General features: G+C 38.7%; 1 protein-coding gene across 1 annotated transcript; it reads right to left on the bottom strand.

Moving 5' to 3' along the window:
* Positions 1-558: 558 nt before the first annotated feature.
* Positions 559-18,029, bottom strand: LOC107669816 (collagen alpha-2(I) chain-like). The gene is made up of 50 exons (XM_016462228.1): positions 17,792-18,029; positions 16,106-16,107; positions 14,992-15,027; positions 14,646-14,729; positions 14,115-14,171; positions 13,762-13,806; positions 13,515-13,568; positions 13,368-13,421; positions 13,207-13,260; positions 13,050-13,103; positions 12,540-12,593; positions 12,133-12,177; positions 11,889-11,987; positions 11,739-11,792; positions 11,399-11,497; positions 11,271-11,315; positions 10,710-10,808; positions 10,034-10,087; positions 9,817-9,924; positions 9,388-9,441; positions 9,084-9,182; positions 8,869-8,922; positions 8,644-8,742; positions 8,500-8,553; positions 8,345-8,398; positions 8,188-8,241; positions 7,712-7,765; positions 7,553-7,597; positions 7,356-7,454; positions 7,169-7,276; positions 7,018-7,071; positions 6,871-6,924; positions 5,613-5,666; positions 5,403-5,456; positions 5,158-5,265; positions 4,916-4,969; positions 4,765-4,818; positions 4,485-4,646; positions 4,282-4,389; positions 4,082-4,189; positions 3,939-3,992; positions 3,661-3,768; positions 3,501-3,554; positions 3,296-3,403; positions 3,098-3,151; positions 2,895-3,002; positions 2,476-2,722; positions 2,174-2,358; positions 1,806-2,048; positions 559-1,563 (listed from the first exon to the last, which is right to left on the bottom strand). Exons 1-50 carry the CDS (start codon positions 17,859-17,861, stop codon positions 1,417-1,419), a joined length of 4,059 nt encoding a protein of 1,352 aa, XP_016317714.1. The 5' UTR covers positions 17,862-18,029; the 3' UTR covers positions 559-1,416.
* Positions 18,030-19,932: the final 1,903 nt, after the last annotated feature.

A 19,932-nucleotide genomic window follows, 5' to 3' on the forward strand; every position in this document is an offset into this window, starting at 1 on the left:
AATAATGAGTGCATGACGCCCCTGCCTCCAAATAGTTTAGAGTGAGATATTTAAAAACAAATCAATTTTAGTTAATAGTAAAGGTACCCATATTAAATGTGGATCCCTGTGATAAATTATGCTGCCTGGTTAGCAGTGGGGATGTTGGTTAAACATCAGAAAGATTGGACACACACACACAATGTGTAGCATTTAATGCTATCGTTTCTGTGTAAAAATATACATGTTTGGATTCTCTACAAATACAAACATGCCAAGTTGCAGTGACTGCCTTTTTATTTGATTCAAAAGTGAGAAAGATTTTGCCACCTGAAAAGCATGTCATAACTATAAACAGAGAAAAATGAACTCTATTAGGCAATAGACTCAAAGTATTATTTGCTAAGAAACAAAACACCCATTCTTTGCATAAAATAGAAAACCCATTTCATGTTTTGAAAATAAACACATTGAAATTGTTTGCTTGTGAATTTAAGAATTAAAAATCAGGCAGACATTCAAAATGGCCATTTAAGTCAAACATCTTTTTCCCAACATTAAAGCACTTAACTCATGGAATAATGTGTTTCGGAACATTGGACATGCTTTATTTTCAGAACTTTTCACAATTTATTTAAACATCTCACATATACAAAATAGGTACAATAAACTTTGTGGTTTGTTTTGAGAGAGAGGCCTCTGCAACCCTTTAAAATGGTCGAACTGTGCTGTCAGTATTAACACTGGGGGCGTAAAAGAATGTAATGCCTGAACAAAACAAAACAAAAAAATCTGAACAAAACTCGGAGAAAACAAAAACAAACAAAACAAAAAGTAAAAACCAGACAAACATCAGGTTTAGGAATATTCCACCTGCTTAAAAATGGGGTTATCAGGGGGACCTGTGCAATATTCCTCAGAAACAATACAAAGTAATACAGTAACAGTGGTTTCCTCCACAGCTGCATGTATAGCACCATATAATATCACTGCTTCGAGTATTGGAGCACCTTTGAAACAGGACAGAACTTGAAGCCTTAGTACCAACTAGTGACAACTAGGATGTTGATTAATATTTTCCTTTACACATGAGGTAGTTTAAACCTTACGGAAATTGTGGTTTTAAACATCCTCTTTGGAAGATATACAAAGACCACAAAGTGATGTATACTTTCATTGTTTTTATTACACTTCTTTTATTTTTACAAAATGATGACATGTCCCATAACATGGTGTTATCCCGTGTCTCTTTGGGCTGCTGTATTAATTTGCATTGCGCAATGCTCCGTTCAGTCCATTAGTCCTCTCCGATAGAGCCCAGCTTAAGCAAGTGGATTTGCAGAAAAAAAATCAGCATTCAGTATAAAAAACACAGACAGAAGGGCAGAGATTTTTCTTTTTTCTTTCTTTCTCTCGTTTAATTTATCATGAGTCTATTTATTTGAAACAGACTGGGCCAATGTCCAAACCAAACTCTTGATCTGCGCCACCAATGTCCAAAGGTGCAATGTCGAGGATGGGAAGGCGAGATGGTTTATTTGTTCTGTATTCAATGACTGTCTTGCTCCACTGGCCAGTGTGTCTCTGCAGGGATGCAACAAAAAGATAAAACATGTTAAGTGACTTATTTTTTTGACAAACATCAAACTGTCATAAACATGCCAAGGTGTAAACATGTATAGACTCATGTAATTGTGAGTCTATCTCATATGCATGTTGAACACGATCCTCTGTGACTGTAAACGCTTAACCTCTTATTTTGTGCATATCGTGCTAACTGGATGAAGATTTTGTCTGTTTAATCAAAGTGTAAAAAGAGAACTTACACTGCAGCCATCTTCTAGGACGCTGAAAGTGAAGCGGCTGTTGCCCTCCGCCCTGAGCTCCACATCATTGGAGCCCTGCAGCAACACAGCCTTCTTCAGGTTTCCATTCTCGGCATCCATGTAGGCGATGCTGTTCTTGCAGTGGTAGGTGATGTTCTGGACTGCCTGGTTGGCCAGCAAACGCATGAAGGCCAGCTGAGTAGCCATGGACTGTGGGCTCAGGGTCTCATCATTGTAACCGAACTGAAAAGGGAATGGAAGAAGACAACCTTCAGACTGCTTTCTCTTGATAAATCTCGAACAGTCAGTACAGTATTTAATTTGGTCCTTTCTGACGTCTCCAACTTTTGTGAAATTCTTCAACTTACCTCAGTACCACCATTGATGGTCTCGCCGAACCAAATGTGTTTCTTCTCCTGGGAGCTTCTGTACCAGTTTTTGCGTGGAATGCTCTCTGGCTGGGGGTGGATGCAGGTCTGGCCAGTAGAGAAGTCGCAGTAGGCCTTGATGGCATCCACGGTGCAGCCCTGGTTGGGGTCGATCCAGTAGAAACCTACAGGGGAAGAAAACAATACAGATCATTAGGGAAAGTCATAGGAAGTAAGAACTATTGGAAGATGGGTTAACTCTATTGGAAGACGAAAGACCTCAAACTGCTTTGGTCACTTACCACTGCTCCATTCAGGGTGGCTGAGCCTGATGTCACGGCAAGTACGGGCAGGGTTCTTCTTTGAGCCCTCAGGGGAAAGCAGATTCTCAATCTGAGTGTTCAAGGACTTGATGGTGGCATCCACCTCATAATCCTTAGCCCTGAGAGAGGCCTGGTCAGCTCTGTACTCATCATAGCCTCCAGATGTGTCATATCCACCACCAGCTGCACCAGGGGGTCCGGGAAGACCAGGAGATCCAGGAGGACCCTAGAGTTAAACACATTACATATTAACCACACATTGTGTTCAACTGGGGTGTCTTCTCTACATTCCATCTCAAGGTAAGATACTGTTTTTTCTATATTATATTTTACAATATATATTTTCTGTTTTCTTTCCATCTGTGTCAAGAGTAATTCTCAAATGTATGTTTACTTACAGAAGGTCCAACATGCCCAGGAGGACCACGGTGTCCAGAGGGTCCAATAGCACCAGGCATGCCATTTGAGCCGTCCTTACCAGGGGGGCCATTAGGACCAGCTGGGCCCTAAAGACAAAATGCAGACAACCATTATGAACATTTCCACACGTTTATTACAAAATCCTGTGTGAGAAAGTCTTAAGAATGAGAAAGTTACTTACTCTTGGACCAGCAGGACCAGCCACACCAGCAGGGCCGCTGTCACCAGAAGGACCCTGTAACACAGTGTCATTTGTTCTTGTTCTGCAATCTTTTATGCTGAATCATTTTACTAATCTGTATGAGAACTAAACAAACTGTTCAAACTGTTTTCACAGGAAAAAGACGTTGAAGTTTATTATTAAAGTTGTGCCACTTACATTGGTTCCAGGCATTCCCTGCAGACCAGGATGTCCACGAAGTCCCTTCATGCCCCTTTCTCCTTTGTCTCCAGCAACACCTTTCTCACCACGAGGTCCAGAAGGGCCCTGTTTATTTAAGGAAAGTAAGAAATATCCATAGAAGCCATTGACTGGGTCCTTCAATTAAAATGCCTTTAATAAAGATGATGTCTGACACACTTACAGGTGCACCTCTTGCTCCAGCAGATCCAACAGGGCCAGCAGATCCAGAAGGTCCCTAAAGGGAGTGGAAATGAGAGAATGGATTGATTACATGTGTGGTAGTCTAGTTAATTTCTATCCATAATTTAGTAAATGCTGTGGCTTAGTTCAGTAACACGTACAGATTCACCACGGTTTCCGGGTCTGCCAGCAGCGCCTGATGGTCCATTGGGTCCAGGAGCACCGACAGATCCAGCGGGTCCAGGGGAACCAGGCTCACCACGGTCTCCCTGGTAGTTGAAATAGTCAATTTCAGTTACTTTTTTCATTTATATGTAACACAATCTGGTTTGGTAATTGAAACTTTAGGATTTATTACAACACTACAGTCTTAGGATAAAGTTAGTGATGGTCAAATATAAAGAAATGCTTAGTCAGAAGTCATATCAGGGCTATATACCTTAAGGCCAGAAGCACCAGGACGTCCAGGAGGTCCATCATTACCAGAGCTTCCCTAGAAAACACAGAGGCCTATGTGAATATTGTATGAAAAAACAAAAATACAAATTGTGTGTCTTAAAATGAAGTACAATTGATACTCACCTCACGTCCAGCCTCTCCCTGAGGACCAGTCATACCAGGCATGCCAATGTTGCCAAGGGGCCCACGGGGACCAGGGGCACCAGCAGGGCCAACTCTTCCAGACTCACCCTAAAGAACACACAAAAAAACTGATTAAGATTTACCCTGTAGCAAGTTAACTTTGACCAGTTTGGACACAATCAGGGGGTCAGTGCACTTACAACAGCACCGGGGCCACCAGGAAGACCACGGTCACCTCTGGAGCCAGGAAGACCATTGAATCCCAGAGATCCCAGCTGACCCTGAGGCCCAGCAGGTCCAGGTGCTCCCTGATTAAAAAAAAAAAAAAAGTTTATCGAGACGTAATATATACTACGTAATACTTTGCTATTAACATGATTTGACGTGTTCGGCTAGTATTTACAGGTACGCCAGCCTCTCCAGGAGATCCCTTCTCTCCAGCCAGACCAGATGGTCCAATCAGTCCATTCTCTCCTGGGGGACCAGCAGGGCCAACATCACCACGAGAACCACGTGGGCCATCCTTTCCAGGAGCACCAGTGGGACCAGCAGGTCCAACAATACCCTAATTGGTGGGAAGAAAATCAGATTATATGTGAGACTATAAAGATATATCCTGAAATGTGCTAGCATGAAGCATTAGGTCCGGACAACTCCATTTAAAGTTATCTAATATTACTCACAGCAGGACCAGGAGGTCCAACTCTGCCAGCAGCACCAGGGAAACCAGTCAGACCCTAGAATATAGCCAGAAATTCATGAGTCACGTAGGAAATGTCACACAACTAAACAAGCAAAATAAATGAATATATAAATCCATAAAATCATACTTACAGATGGACCGGAGTCACCACGGGCACCAGGTGGGCCAGCAGGACCAGTAGGACCCTAAAGATGCACAAGAAATTGTAAAAAGTTCAAAATCATAAAGATACATTGGATGTGTTATCCAATATATCCTTGACTGAGACATGAGGTGAATGTCAAAACTACAATACTTTTGATAAGTAATTTCTCATTAAGATATGTTTCTTCAACAATAAATGAGTTTTTATTAAATGTAGTCTCAAACTTACGAGGGGTCCAGTATTGCCAGCAGGACCAGCAGGGCCGTGGGGTCCAACATCACCCTTTCCACCAGCAGGTCCTTTCTCACCTCTTGGTCCAGTCTGGCCATCAGCACCCTACAAGACACATTGTGTCCCTGTCAGTTTTTAGTGCATATGTGTTCAAAGTTTTTTAAAACAGCCGATTTGGAAGTCTAAAATTGAATATATGAATCACAAAGAAGCTGACTTCAGGAGAATTCACATGGACTTACAGGGGGTCCAGCAAATCCAGAAGGTCCAGCAGGGCCAGACTCACCACGTTCGCCCTGAAATACATGTCAAGATTTGAGTATGAATGCTGGTTTCTGAAGTGAATTATAGTTTGTGCAGTTCTTTTTTTAGTTCCTTAATATCGGGCAATCCTTAAATAATGAAATAATTATTGTATCAGTGTGTAGTAAAGAACTGATTATAATACTCACAGGAGCACCACGAGGACCAGCAAGTCCAGCAGGGCCGAAAGAGCCAGTCTCACCCTGGAAGAGAACACAGAGATAGGTTTGATCAGAATGATCTTTACAGCTACCTGAAGTAAGTGCTTTTGCCAGTCTTCCAAGTTAATTATTTGTAGGTTATCACTTTCTTTTTGGCTGCAAAAAGTCTGAAGGAAGCACCTGTAAATAATTTTGGAGATCCCTCAGGACAGTTCGGACACATTCACACTGTTCAAGTTAAATGTGGCCCATTTAAACACCTTTCCTTGTATGACATTCCTTAAACATCTTACCTTAGCATGCTGAAGTTTGTATTTAGCATTTTTAAATTTGTATTTCAAATGTAATATATTTTGTCATAAAAAATTAGAAGAACATTGGATTTCCTGTTTTAAATCAATGCATTAGCATTTCAGTTGTTTTCACTGTTCAAAGTCACCACATTTAGGATTGATTGAACATGGGCAATGCTTTATATAGTGCAATTTAATGATTTAGATTAGAAGACAATGATTTAATCATTTTATAAGTCATGGGTAAATAAAACTCACTTACAGCGTATGTTGAATTAAATTGTTTTAGAAAATTTAATAAATTCCAACCTACTGTATTTACACTGAAGTGACATTGCAAAAAAAAAAGTTGTTCCCTCATGTGAAAGAGTTGTAGAACAGAATAGTAAATTTTTTTAGAAATGAAAATGTGTCTGTCACTGAAGGTTTAAAAATATGATTTGAACCAAATTTAAATGAATGTAGCAATGTTTGATTGTTGTTTATAAATATTTACTGTAGATGATAATCAAATAAAAAATAAAAATACTGAAAAGGAATCAAATCATGTGATGGCTTTAACTTGACCCTAGCATTTTTGAATAACGGAATATTGTTTTAATTTTCCAGCAGAGGGCAGCAGTGATTCTGACAGTTGTCATCAGGGTTTCTTCTTCAAGCAATGGACCAAGGACGCAATTTACTCACCCTTTGAGAAGGTAAGAATCTTAATACATTCTGTTAGAGGTGTTCCATTAAATGAATGCCAGTGTGATCTTGTTTTCAATCATTTCTAATCCTCTTTTATGATGTCACTTTTGACATTATGATTACAATGTGTGATTCATCACGCAAGATCCATAAGGAATAAAAAGAAAAACCCTTTGGACTGGTGTAAATATTTAAATGATTTAGAGTGATAGCAACAATTCTTTGCATTGATCTGACATAGCAGTTGAGAGAATGCTCTTTACCTTGTCACCATTAGCACCAGCGGGTCCAGGGGGTCCACTGGGTCCAGGAGCACCCTGTAAATTGAGGAAGAAGTACCATAAAATCACGGCTACAAAACATTTGTGTAATTTTGTATGAAATGAGATAAAGGTACTGGGTACACTTACACGGGCACCATCTCTTCCAACATTGCCCTCCAGGCCTCTGTATCCTTGCTCACCCTGTGTATAAGAGAAATGTTTTAGTCAGCTGTAAGTGACATACAGATTTGGCAACATATTCACTATACAGTGAGAAGAGCATTGCTCCAAAACATACCTTCTCTCCTTTAGGTCCAGGAGTTCCAGCGCCACCACGCTCACCGGGCATACCACCAGCTCCCTGGTGTCCAGGGGCACCAGCAGCTCCAACTGCACCAGGCTCTCCCTGAAGAGTACAGATTTAGTCAGTTACACTCATAAAAATCATCTGTCTAGATGACATGTGCAGTGACATGTGTACATACCTTGTTTCCATCAGGGCCAGGAGTACCAGCAGGTCCACGAGCACCAATGGGTCCCTGAGCGCCAGCAGCACCAGCGGGTCCAGGGTTACCACGCTCTCCCTAAATAGTAATAAAAGGACAGAAGAACCGTAAGATAGGCTCATTTCTTCTCATGTGAGAATAAACACAGCACAAGAAATCAGAGAAAGGTAAGTCACCTTCACACCAGCAGGTCCTGATACACCTTGATCTCCAGGGATACCCTGTTGAGAGATAAGAAATATTTGTAATGATCTGCATGACATTATGCATCCAGTATTATGCAAGTGAACCAAAAACTGCATAAGCTGCATAACATCTGAGCCATGAAAACTTACTCTATCTCCGGGCTTGCCGGCCTCACCAACAGGTCCAGCGGGGCCAGGAAGACCCTGTTAGGATTGAGCAGGAAACACAAGTTTTTAATATTCAAACACTACATAAACAGGAAGAATTCATACAAGACTAGTACAAATTTATCTTATTCTATTTGCCTATGACAGTGATTCCCAACCATGGATACAACCAGGGAGTACCTTGTGATTTTACTATTTTGTCTGGATTTCTTCACAATACAACTGCCCCCGAACTGTCAAAGCTTTTGAAAGGCAAATAATCTTGAGCTACTTGATTAGCCCATTTTCACCCAATGTATTGATTAAAGGAAAGAATTTGTGGCCACATTTGGTACTTGAGCCCTACTTATGGGGTTCCAAGACGGTCGGGAAGCCCTTCTTATATTTAACTTCACACTTCAAGCTTGAATGAAGACTGTATAATCTTGAAAGAAGGCTTGTAAATGTATGACACTGACCTGGAAACCAGGAGCACCAGATGCTCCCTGCTCTCCCTTCTCACCTGGAGCACCCTAAATTAGAAGACAACAATCTGTTACCACTGAGAAACAGTGAAAGGTCATGTACTAATCCACATAGATAGTCTTTTTAGAAAATATCAGATGGCTTACTTACAGCAAGTCCGACGGGACCAGAAGGGCCATTGTTACCATCTGGACCAGGAAGACCCTAAAGGAAAAGAGGAACGCAATCAGAGCAGCTCAATAACTAATAACTCGCTTCTACTGATGAATGTTTATAACAGATATTTCTGTCTCTGAAATACTCACTCTCAGTCCACTGGGGCCAGTAGGTCCCTTCTCACCAGGCTTGCCAGACTCGCCCTACAAGAAGGTTCATTGATAAGCTCATTGATACGTTATTATATTTAGAATATCTAAAGATGAAATGTGAAAAATACAGTCAGTACTTACAGAAGGTCCCTTGGGACCGGGGAATCCAATATTACCGGGCTGGCCTCTGGGTCCAGTTGGGCCAGGGGGGCCAGTGCGGCCATCTTGACCAGCAAGACCCTAGAGAACAGCATATAAAGTGGTGATGGGTGTGCACAAAGCACAATGCTCATGGATTAGTAATACTTTTCTGGGTACCTCCAACTATGTGTATAGTATGAATATAAAAACGGTGATTGTACTCACAGAAGGCCCTTCCTTTCCAGGGGGTCCAGAACTGCCGGGGCTACCAGGGAGACCCTGAAAAGATATAAAGTGATGGTCTTGTTCATATGGTCACATGTCAAGAATGATTGATCTCAATGCATACTTGTAAAATAGGAGAAATTTCACGTTTCTTGCTTTGTGATTCTGTCATAATGGACTGGACAGATATAAAGTAGTAAGAGGCTGATACTCACTCTAGCTCCAACAAGACCAGGCTCACCAGCACGACCGGCATCTCCAGGAGGTCCACGGGCTCCAGAGGAACCAGTAGCACCACGGGCACCAGGCATGCCCTACGGTACAAGATTCATAGATCAGAGTCTTAAATAAAGCATCAGAACAATGTAAAATTGCATGGATTTGGCAGGAAAACTATCATATATTGTATATGTATACATATTTTTTTATCCAAAGCAGCTAAACCACTGTCACATTCTATATACACTCCATAGCTTGTTTAAATACAGAACAGTTCTTTTAATATCACTCGAATCTTACCATTGGGCCCGATCTGCCAGCCAGACCAGGCAGACCACGAGTACCAGCAGCTCCCTGCAAGAAACATGAATATACATAGATTAACGAAAATAAATAATAAAAAACATAACCAAATACATATATTTCATGCAGAAAATTAACCATTGTATCAAGCTTTATAAATATTTAGCATTATTCTTACAGGAAGACCTCTCACATAGTCTACTGGAGTTTTACTTTTTTCAATATTCTGTACTGTTGTATTTTTTCTTTTAAATCCTTGGCCCACTAACCAACTAAATGTGGTGATCATACATTTGTATTGTTTTATTTTTGTCCCTGTAGTACTCTTATAAATCAAGTTTCCATTCTCTCTCTGACACTTACAATTCAAATGGAGATGTCCCTAACATAATAAAATTAACATTTTATTATTAAGATCAAACTTACTCTAGGTCCACGCAGTCCAGCGGGTCCAGTTGCTCCCTGCTCACCAGTTGAGCCTCTCTTGCCCTCTTCACCAAAAGGACCACTGGGTCCCTGAGGACCAGCACTACCCTTTACAGGAAAAAGACAAAGAAGGAAGTAAACAAGGACATTCAGCTATAGCACAGACTATATGCTTTATAAATTGTTAAGATGACTGGCAGACAGTGTGTATACTCACAGGCTCACCCTTGACACCAGCATCTCCCTTCACTCCAACGGGTCCAGGGTCACCCTGAGCATTGAAACAGTTCAAAGGTTAGACCATTTTATAACATGTACATATCTGAAATTCCCTATTAAAAATGTAAGAATAAAAAAAGAATATGCACATAAATAGAGTCATGCACCAAAATGAAAAATAAAACAGAAAATATAAAATTATGTTTTGCTTGGAATAATTTAATAAAATAACATAATAGAATGTAATAGAATAGCATACTTCCTTTTTCTGTAAAATACATAATGAAAGTTTCTCCCTCAGCTGGTGTTAGCCTACTTCTGATTAAAATCTAGACTCAAAATATTTTTTAAGATATTGTTTAACTAAAACGACTGTATAGAACTAAAACTTATGGAATTACCATTGATATATTGATATATGTCATTTAAATTTGACTGAAAAATACTCCCATATCATGACTGTTGTGCAATTGCACTCATTGTCTTAAGTGTGGTGTTCGTTTAAATGACATCTAATTAAACCTGGATTACTTCACTCAAAGCTGATTTTCTGATGTCAGCCTTTCTGATAATGAATCTGTTAAAGTAACGGTTTCTATAAAACTTTCCAGCCCATTTTTTCTTTCAGCCAAAAACCCCAAAATGGCAGCTAAGACCAATCAGATGGTACTCACAGCAAGACCTCTTGGACCAGAGGCTCCAGAAGGTCCCTGGGGGCCAGGGCCACCTCTAGGGCCAGGGAAACCAGGGGCACCAGCAACACCAGGGGTGCCCTGTGGAATACACCAAAAAATACATTTGAAAAAAAAAAAAAAAACTAAGAACATATGCTTTCACACAAACATTGAATTCATAGAAATGTTACTTTAAGGTAAAGCATACAGCTTTCAGTAAGTCAGTTAAGATGGTAGAGTAATTGTAAAGTGATCTGTTTTAAAATGAATTTTGACACCTCAGCTAGTTGATTGTGATTTGTGATTGCAATGTATAGTAATTGCTGTTTAAAAATGAAAAAAAGAAAAGAAAAAAAGTTAAAATAAAAAGAATAAATATATCAAAATCCAAAATAAATATATATAAAAAAGTATTCAAAATACAGCAAAAATACTTCTGACATGATTTGTTTCACAACTGTTAGGCAATTATTTCCTCTAATTCCAATGCAATTGTACTTTAAAATGATTAGCACAACATATTTAGTTCAATTATTTAGTATGAATAATATTAAAACTCACAGCTGCTCCCTTAGCACCGTTGATACCATTAGCACCAGGGTTACCCTGTAAAAGTACAAAGAGAGATATATTTTTTTTCTTCAAGAAAATCAGATGAATTTATCTGCAAATATTTAAAATGCACTTACAGGGGGTCCGACTGGGCCCACAGCACCGTTCTGGCCTGGCTCTCCTCTTTGTCCCTGAGGTCCAGATGGGCCAGTGGGACCAACGGATCCAATTTCTCCCTGTCAAATATAGACACAGTAAAGTTCTGATGGTAAAAGAGAGAAGGTTGTTATGATGAATTAAGGAAAGGTATTGTATGTGTAGAGAATGAGATCTAATCAAATGATATGTACTGGCAGAATTGGCTTATATTAGCATGTCTATTAATCTTCTGGCACACTGTTTTATGCAGAGGTGCCAGGCAGATGTCAAATTTAGTTGAATTTATTCAGTTTTGATTTCTCCACCTGTCACTCATACCTTAGGTCCAGGAGCACCAGGGAAACCGGGAGGACCAGCTGCTCCCAAAGGACCCTAAGAGGAGAGAAAATGTGTTATGTCTACATTAGGACTATGCCATAAGGCACATTTTATGAGACAGAGAAGTCAAAGGGCAGCTAGTCCACTCACAGCAGGGCCAGCAGGACCAGTGTTGCCATCAGCACCGCGAGCACCAGCTGGGCCAGAAGGGCCAACACGACCTCTCTCACCAGGAAGACCACGACCACCCTGTGCAAAAAGAGGAATGAGATATGTACTCAATAAAAAGAGTTGAAGTAGGTATGTATTCAAGGCTAGTAATTCAGTCATTTGTGCTGGAGGCAGAATTGAGATATACACTGAAGATTTTCATAAATTTTAATGTTTGACTTACTCTCTGTCCGGGGGTTCCATTTGATCCAGCAGCACCATTCTCACCCTGTTGAAAAAAGACAAACATAAGCCTTTAAAATATGACAAGATATATTTGACTTGATTCATGTAATACACTATAAAATGTGGTAAGTGTGCTGTACTTTATGAGTAATAATATCAGTAATAATAGTAATAATAATGTGTTTTGTTTGTATAGCACCTTAATACACATAATGCAACTTCACAAGTCAGAATTTTGATGTAAAGCATCAGCAAGTGCAGTTTCTTTCATGCATACATGAAAGTTGGTCTTTTGAATTGCACTTCGATTACACTAAACTATGTTGTTATATGTATTTTTTAAAGTGTCAGGTGCATTTCTTTATAGTCTGAGATGTTTTAGGATGTTAAACCTTTGATTACTACCTTAAAACCAGCGGCACCAGGCTCTCCTTTGCGTCCATCAAGACCGGTGTAACCCTGAGGAACAAGAAATTAAGATCATGGTTACTTAGATGTAAGCAATTGAAACGACATGTTAAATCTCATCTTCTATGAGAAATGTTGTTTTTTGGAATTAATAGCTAAAAGCTAACAATGTCTTTTGTTTCTTAACGCCAATCCAGCATCTGTGGCTATATTCATGGTGAGGACCAGTTAATCCATGCACAAGTCAATCCATACACATCCGGGGACAATTTAGAATGTTCAGTTAACCTAACCTGCATGTCTCTGGGCTGTGGGAGGAAACCAGAGCACCCGGCGTAAACCCACGCAGACACAGGGAGAACATGCAAACTACACACAGAAAGGCCTCCTGTCTTTGCCAGGGCTCGAACTGGGGACCTTCTTGCTGTGAGACAACAGTGCTAACCACCGAGCCACTGTGCCTCCCCAACAATGGCTTCTCATCAGTCCTCAATACTAAGCACTTACTCTGTGTCCCTTCATGCCAGGAAGTCCAGGAGTTCCGGGGAAACCACGGGCACCCTGTAGAAGAAAGAGCAAAGACGAAGTTCCTTGTAAGAAATATTACTGAGGTAAATACAAACATGCTTGATTTAAACAAAAATGTGCATTTTGATGCCCTTACCTGTGCTCCAGGGCCTCCTCTGTCTCCAGGTTTTCCAGGTCTGCCATTGTTACCCTTTGAGAAGAATATAAAAGAGGATGTCAAGACACAGCGTGAATAAATGGGGCAATGCATGGTCGAGTTAGAAGCTCAGTTTTAGTATATGGTATTATAGCACTCACATCTTCACCATTTTTGCCAGAAGGTCCAGGAGGTCCACGAGACCCAACAGCTCCCTGTAATGAGATGATAGAGAGAGAAATCAACATTAAAGTTTAAAGGTCATTTCCAAACTGTGTGAAAAACCTGTGTTGACCAAGAGTACTTACAGCCTGTCCGGGCTCTCCAGGCTCACCAGCATGTCCTTGGAATCCTTGAGGTCCCTATATATTCACAGAAAAAGGAGTAAATGTTACATTTATTTTTTAGAGCCATAAACACTCAGAATAATATTTAATTAAATGATTGATTATCAAAATAATAACTTATTCTAAATCACTAATTCTAAACATTTGTATTTACAACTTTTATTGAAAAGGTATCAATACTTCAATCCATTTTTAAACAAATACTCACAGGGGCACCGGGAGGTCCAGATGGGCCTCTAGGTCCCATCAAACCCTGAAAAAGTGAAAGTAAAAATGAGTGGCCTGAGGACTCAATATGATCAGCAGTAGTTTACATATTATGATTAAATAAAATAAAAGGTCCAGTATTTCATTTGCACGACATTGCAACATTAATAGTAACACATTTTGGCAAGAAAAATCAGTTTTGGATGTCATCATACTTGAGTAGTAAACTGTTCAAGTTTTTAATATACTCTTAATATAAATGTGATATTAATATATTTAATAGCAGAAAGGATTCACATCAACTGAAATGAAAGTGAACAGAAAAGAAGCTGATATTAAATCACATGAACTCACCATAGGGCCAGGGCCAGGGTCAAGTCCTTTAGCGCCATCAAATTGAGCAGCAAAGTTCTACAGAAGAAATGAAGCAACATATTTAGCATAAATAAATAAAACATATTGAGCAATGATAATAAATTGTTTTATTTCAGTAATTATTGATTTATTTTATTTCAATAATACAATATTTGAATATTAATTTATATTCCAATATCATTAAAAACATTCAGAAAGAAATGGAAAGCTTAAGTTATTTGAGCATTTTATTGACACAAAACATTCTCTAAATGTTTCTTCTTTCATACTAAAATTATGACACTGTTTCTAGACTTGTATTGAAAATAAATACAGCTCACACTTTTGGAAGCCATTTTGAGGCCAAGGTTCAGGGCAAAGGTTAAAGGTCAAATGTTAAATATGACTGGGTCAAGGGGTAATGGGAGGATCGTGAGATTCAAATATAACTACCCACAAGCTTTAATTACTGAATCGCTATGTAATAAACAAGTTTAGGTCTCTGGAAAAGTTTTTCTGTGTGAAACTTACTCCACCAAGACCAGGGGGGCCAGGGGGGCCGGGAGGCCCAGTAAGTCCAGGTCTGCCGGGTTTTCCATCTGGTCCTTTAGGACCCTGTGGAAAACAAGAACAAATAACACAATTAAGCTAGCTGTGATTGTTCTAATGTTTTAAAACGTGAGATGAATCTGCTGTGTTGATGTAAACTAGCCACCATGCTAAGCTAGTGAACCTGAAACTGATACCAAAAATATACAGAATAGCTTTTTCCTATCCATGTTATTATAGATGATGGTTAAGTTAAACACCTTATAATAATCTCTTTGGCCTATATTAAATATGACTATAATGCTGAAAAGTTACGGGATAAACTTACCCTCTCACCTCTGGGTCCTTTTGGTCCCCTGGGGCCCTATTTACAGAAAAGTATAACCAGACAACTGTTTTAAAGTCCAACAGTATATTAATACTCCTTCATATGAAGACCACTTGCTTTTTTATATGCATGCTCAGGGTTATAGCAAAACAAAAAATGGATGTTTTTCAGATTTAAGTCACATTTACATATGCTATGCCACAGTCATAAACATGAACATTAGAACCAATGCATTAGAACCAAAACTTTTATCTTCATATAATTGCACATAGAAAAGTGAATAAATAAATACAGGATTTATTTATTCCACCTTTCTAAGATTCTTATGTCATTTGATGTGCAATAGCTCATATCAAAAGCATTTATTGTATTCTTAAAATTACAAACATGCAAATTAATCTTGCAAAACAATTATAACATGCACAGTGCAGCATGTATCAGTAACTACCACTAACGTCATGCCTGCAACTTAATTAGATATTAATGAAGGTAGCAATGCACCAGTCATGTGATGCCACATTCAACCAAGGTACTTTAAGGAGCTCAGAGGCCTAGTTTACATCACAAGAACAGGACATTGAACCTGTCCCACTGACCGAAATGTTTCTCATTACGTTCCTTTAAGCACCTTCTGTTGTTAGTGATTAATACTGTTATGTGATATTCAGGTGAGCAATTTGATTCAATCCCAAATAACATTCAATATTTATGCCAATTTTAATAATCTATGCTATGCATGTCCACTTGAGGGAACTGCTGGGCAAAATCCACCAGGCTAGAGGAATTTCTGCGGCATGTTGACTTTGTTACTTTGAGTCCACCTCTTCAGCAGGCCATCTAAAAAGATCCATTGTGCCCAGGTTGTCTGGTAGGCAGGATAGGGTGGTCTCTAGTTTCACTGACATTTGCTTGAGCCAATGGTGCTTTCCTCCTTCCCATCACAGGCAAGAAGGAAAAACCCCAGAAATTCTGATAATCCGAAATGCTCTGGAATATTTGAGATTGACCAAAGGATCTTCTCACCGAATATCATCATCCATTTGGAGATTTGGGATCAGATAAGGTAAATATCTCTATTAATACAATTGAAATAACTTCATGCGAGTGTACTGACCGCTGTATGATGAAGATGGGGGTGGAGGAAGAAAACAGAAAGAGAGAGAAGGGGAGAGAGACAGAGGTGATCGATTAGTTATGCACTCCAAATGTTGAAATATGGTAACAGTTCTAACAAAAAACATACAAAGTCTACTATTTATTATTCTAGGCTACTATTCACTCAGTCTAAAACATTTCTGAAGAATCTGAACAGAAAAAAATGTCAAAGTTTATGCTAAATACAGTCCCCTTACATGCAAAAATTAATGAGTTAAAAAGAAAAATTATGCACAGGCATTGTCTTAGTTTTTTTTATTTTTTTTGCATTGTTGCCAAAATAAGAAGATCAGATTTTAGTAGGCCTGGATTAAATTTTGTGCATTTACATCCATGTCTTGCTGTAAAACAATAAAGTGTGCCTAGATTAATAACGGGGTTAAATTTGATTTTATGATTGAGCATCTGTAAGAATAGATGATGTACAAAACTGTAGTATAGTGCATTGGCTAAAAGTATTATCTCGAAATCCTAATTAATATACTTATCTATGTACTTAATTTATTAAATTTACTAAAACTTTTTATTTGTTTGAATTACTTTATTGAGTCTAATTAAAGTGTGAAAAATCGTAGTAATGTTTTTTTCTCAAAATATAATTTCTTACAAGTGGATGAACAAATATGCAATCTTTTGATTATATACAGTTTTAAATATATACTGTTGCATAGTATATATAATATAGTACTGTCCTAGGCTGAATTTATTTATTGATTTATTATAGCAAGTGAGTCACAGGCAGTGGTTATCAGATACTACTAACCCTGTAGAGGTCATCAGTAATTGTTTACATGTTTAGGCCTTCCGGTTGCCATGCCAGGTATGACTCCCACTCGAACTAAATAGTTTTCATCCAGTAGGAGCAGCTACGTGTCATGTCACTTATTCTCCACCAGGTGGCGTATTTGACTACTGGGTGATGACCTAATGCCACATTAAATGCCAATTTTCTGTTTTCTAAAATCAGCTAATAAAATTAAAGGAAAGTCTGTTTTATCAAATCAGTTTGTTCTAAAACGCATTTATGTTTTAGAGGCATAAAATCTAATTTATGATTGGCTTATGATAGGCCTATGATAGGGAATACGTTTTTTGTTTTACATTTAGGTATTATTTATAGTAACTTTATTATTTATACTTAAAACAGTTCATTTAAATCAGATGATTAACAATTTTATAGGATGTTGCTTAAAAATTATGTTACATACTTTAGCCAGCAGGGGGCAGATTTTACAGACCCCCACAATTAAAAAAACACTCCTGGAGTCTGGGACAATGATGAGGTACAGCGCCCTAACCTAGACTTTAAAAATCTACTTTTAAAGACATTTAACCAGCTCTCCGTAATTTGTCTATATTTGTTGTACTTTTTTGCTAATAGTTTTTAATAACTATGCCATATGTTTCCGTTTCTCAGTCGCAACAGATGAAAATATCCAAGACCACGAAGAATCCATTAAAAAGATCCGCTGGATTTTACATTGGCAAGCCAAAAGGAAACGCCTCAATTCTTCAGATGTAGTTCTAGCTTTCCTTGAGGTAATTTCCCAGCAAGGTTCAACCAAGCAAACGCAGCAAATCCAGTAGATGAAAGAAAAAGCCTTAAGATCCTTGGTTAGACAAAAAAAGCATATTTCAAACTTACATTGACATGATGCTAGGTACGAAGTCACTGCAAGCAGCAACAGAATCCGGGTATCCACAAAGCTGAGCATGTCTAAACCGACATGCAGACTCCTTGTGCTGCAGTGCCCTGGTTTAACTACTTCAAGCAGGCATACAGTTGTGATATAAACACCAAACTTAGCAGGAACCTGCTGCCGTGATGCTAGAATAATAAAGACCAACCAGCCCTATTTATATGGCAGGAGGTTCCCTTGACTGCGTGTCCAGACTGAGCCCCCAAACCAATGGGAGAGAGAGACTCTATATGACTCTCATCCTAGCACTGCCCTCATCCCTGCCTCGCTCTCAGACTTTGGCAATGCTCTGACAATGATGACGAGTACAACGTTTTAATTAGATCCATTCTTTTGAGGACGTGGACATGGTCGAGCTTTATAAGAGAAAAGCTTACCGTTTTTCTCAGGCTTCCAATGGCGCTTATATAGCTCATGTGGATAGGATGGGTCCGAGCGCGTCCAGCGGATACTTATGGCATGTTTTGCGCATTTGACGCATCTTCACAATGCGCTTCGGACCCCGGATTCACGGGAGATACAGTATATCTAACTGAAGAATACTCGCTATATGCTGGCGTAACAAATCAGTCTTTGGCACTTCGATTTGAAATGTAAAAACGCGCATCACTGTATGATCAGGTCGCCAATACGCGCATGTGTTTGAACGGAACTGTGGCATCTTTTTGTCTTTTATTATGCATTCAATTTATTTCCTTAGCCATACAGATACCACACTGAAATCCTCACATTTTTTTCTTTTTATGGGTACACTATGCAGACTGACAGAGTCTGCGATTAATTTTGACTGTCTAAAGTAATGCTATCTACTAAACCATACAGTGTACTGTTATATGGGTTAAAGACGTGACGATCTCTTCCCCCTGGATCTATTACGTTATTTAGAATCACATTCATGGAAATCAGACAAAAATGACTATTCTTCAGTGATGAATGTTTTTAAGTCATGATAATTTTGTGGGGATTAATATAAATCTGGGTCCTGTAACTGTCCAGACATTTAAAAAAAGTAAGAAAGTTAAAAACCGTTATAATAGGACAATAATAAATAAAATACTGAAATTGTTGGAAAAATAGAGAGAAAAAGTAAGAAATATTACATTGTTTGACATTTGGGATTGATTTATTGTTTAGTTATTATTTATTAAGAAAATAAGCAGTCGAGCAATTTGTTAAAATATTACAAATAATAAGATAAACATTTCTCTTGCAAGTCAGTGTGAAAAAGTCAGTGTGGCATAACTGACATGCAGGAAGCCATTTTGTTGTCATGTGACAAGAAAAACAGTGACGACCCCTTTAGACCCTCATGACTTAAAAATGACTTTTGACATTTTTATGAAAAGTCAGTTTTTGTCTAATATGTTTGTACATTATGTTAGAATAGATTTTTTAAAGTAAGGATTTCTCTTTTTTATCATTCTTATTTGTCATTTACCCATACATTGATGACTAACTGGCTAGCCTCAGGCTTTTTTCTTCAATGTTCAAACTCTTTAGAGAGACAATTTTGCTGTAGACCTTTATTTCGGCTCACGAAGACCAAGACCAGTCTATAGGAGATCTAATTTCAGATCCTGCCTTCCTCAGTGCAGCTCTGGCCACAGGACCAGACATGTCTGAAGCCAGAATCCACCACTTAGTCCTCTACAGAATGTGGAGCTTGAAAGCGCACAAACCCTATGGCATGTTCCCTAAAACACGCATTTATGTGTCTACCAGTGTGTGTGTTTCAGTCTAATTCAATCTAAATGTTCTTCCAATCTAAAATTACTACCAATAGGAACACTGTAAAAAAAAAGAGTAAAATGCATATGCTTTCAAGCTTTTAATTATTAAAAATTGTGTTTTTTTAACTGGCTGTATGTTCCAGAGCTAAAGAGGGATCCCACACTGATTAAAAGCATCAGTTGTTGTTGGCTACGGGATATTTCTGTGCAGTTTACAGTAATGTTCTGTTGTCAGTAAACTGCAAGTAGCACTATTACAGTATGTTGATGAAAACATGGAAACTGAGGCTCACACATGCACACATAAACTCACTTGGCACTTTATAATGAATGAGCAGATGCTACAATGCAAATAG

Source organism: Sinocyclocheilus anshuiensis, unplaced genomic scaffold, assembly GCF_001515605.1.
Source record: "Sinocyclocheilus anshuiensis isolate Anshui unplaced genomic scaffold, SAMN03320099.WGS_v1.1 scaffold253, whole genome shotgun sequence".
Taxonomy (NCBI): domain Eukaryota; kingdom Metazoa; phylum Chordata; class Actinopteri; order Cypriniformes; family Cyprinidae; genus Sinocyclocheilus; species Sinocyclocheilus anshuiensis.

Excerpts from the sequence above, each read along its gene's own strand:
- LOC107669816 (XM_016462228.1), bottom strand. The coding sequence starts at position 17,861 with ATGCTCAGCTTTGTGGATACCCGGATTCTGTTGCTGCTTGCAGTGACT. Across the intron at positions 13,569-13,761 it reads CTGGACCTCCCGGTGCCCCT|GGACCTCAAGGATTCCAAGG; the intron begins GTGAGTATTTGT and ends GTGAATATATAG. Across the intron at positions 7,072-7,168 it reads CTGGACCTAAAGGAGAGAAG|GGTGAGCAAGGATACAGAGG; the intron begins GTATGTTTTGGA and ends TCTTATACACAG.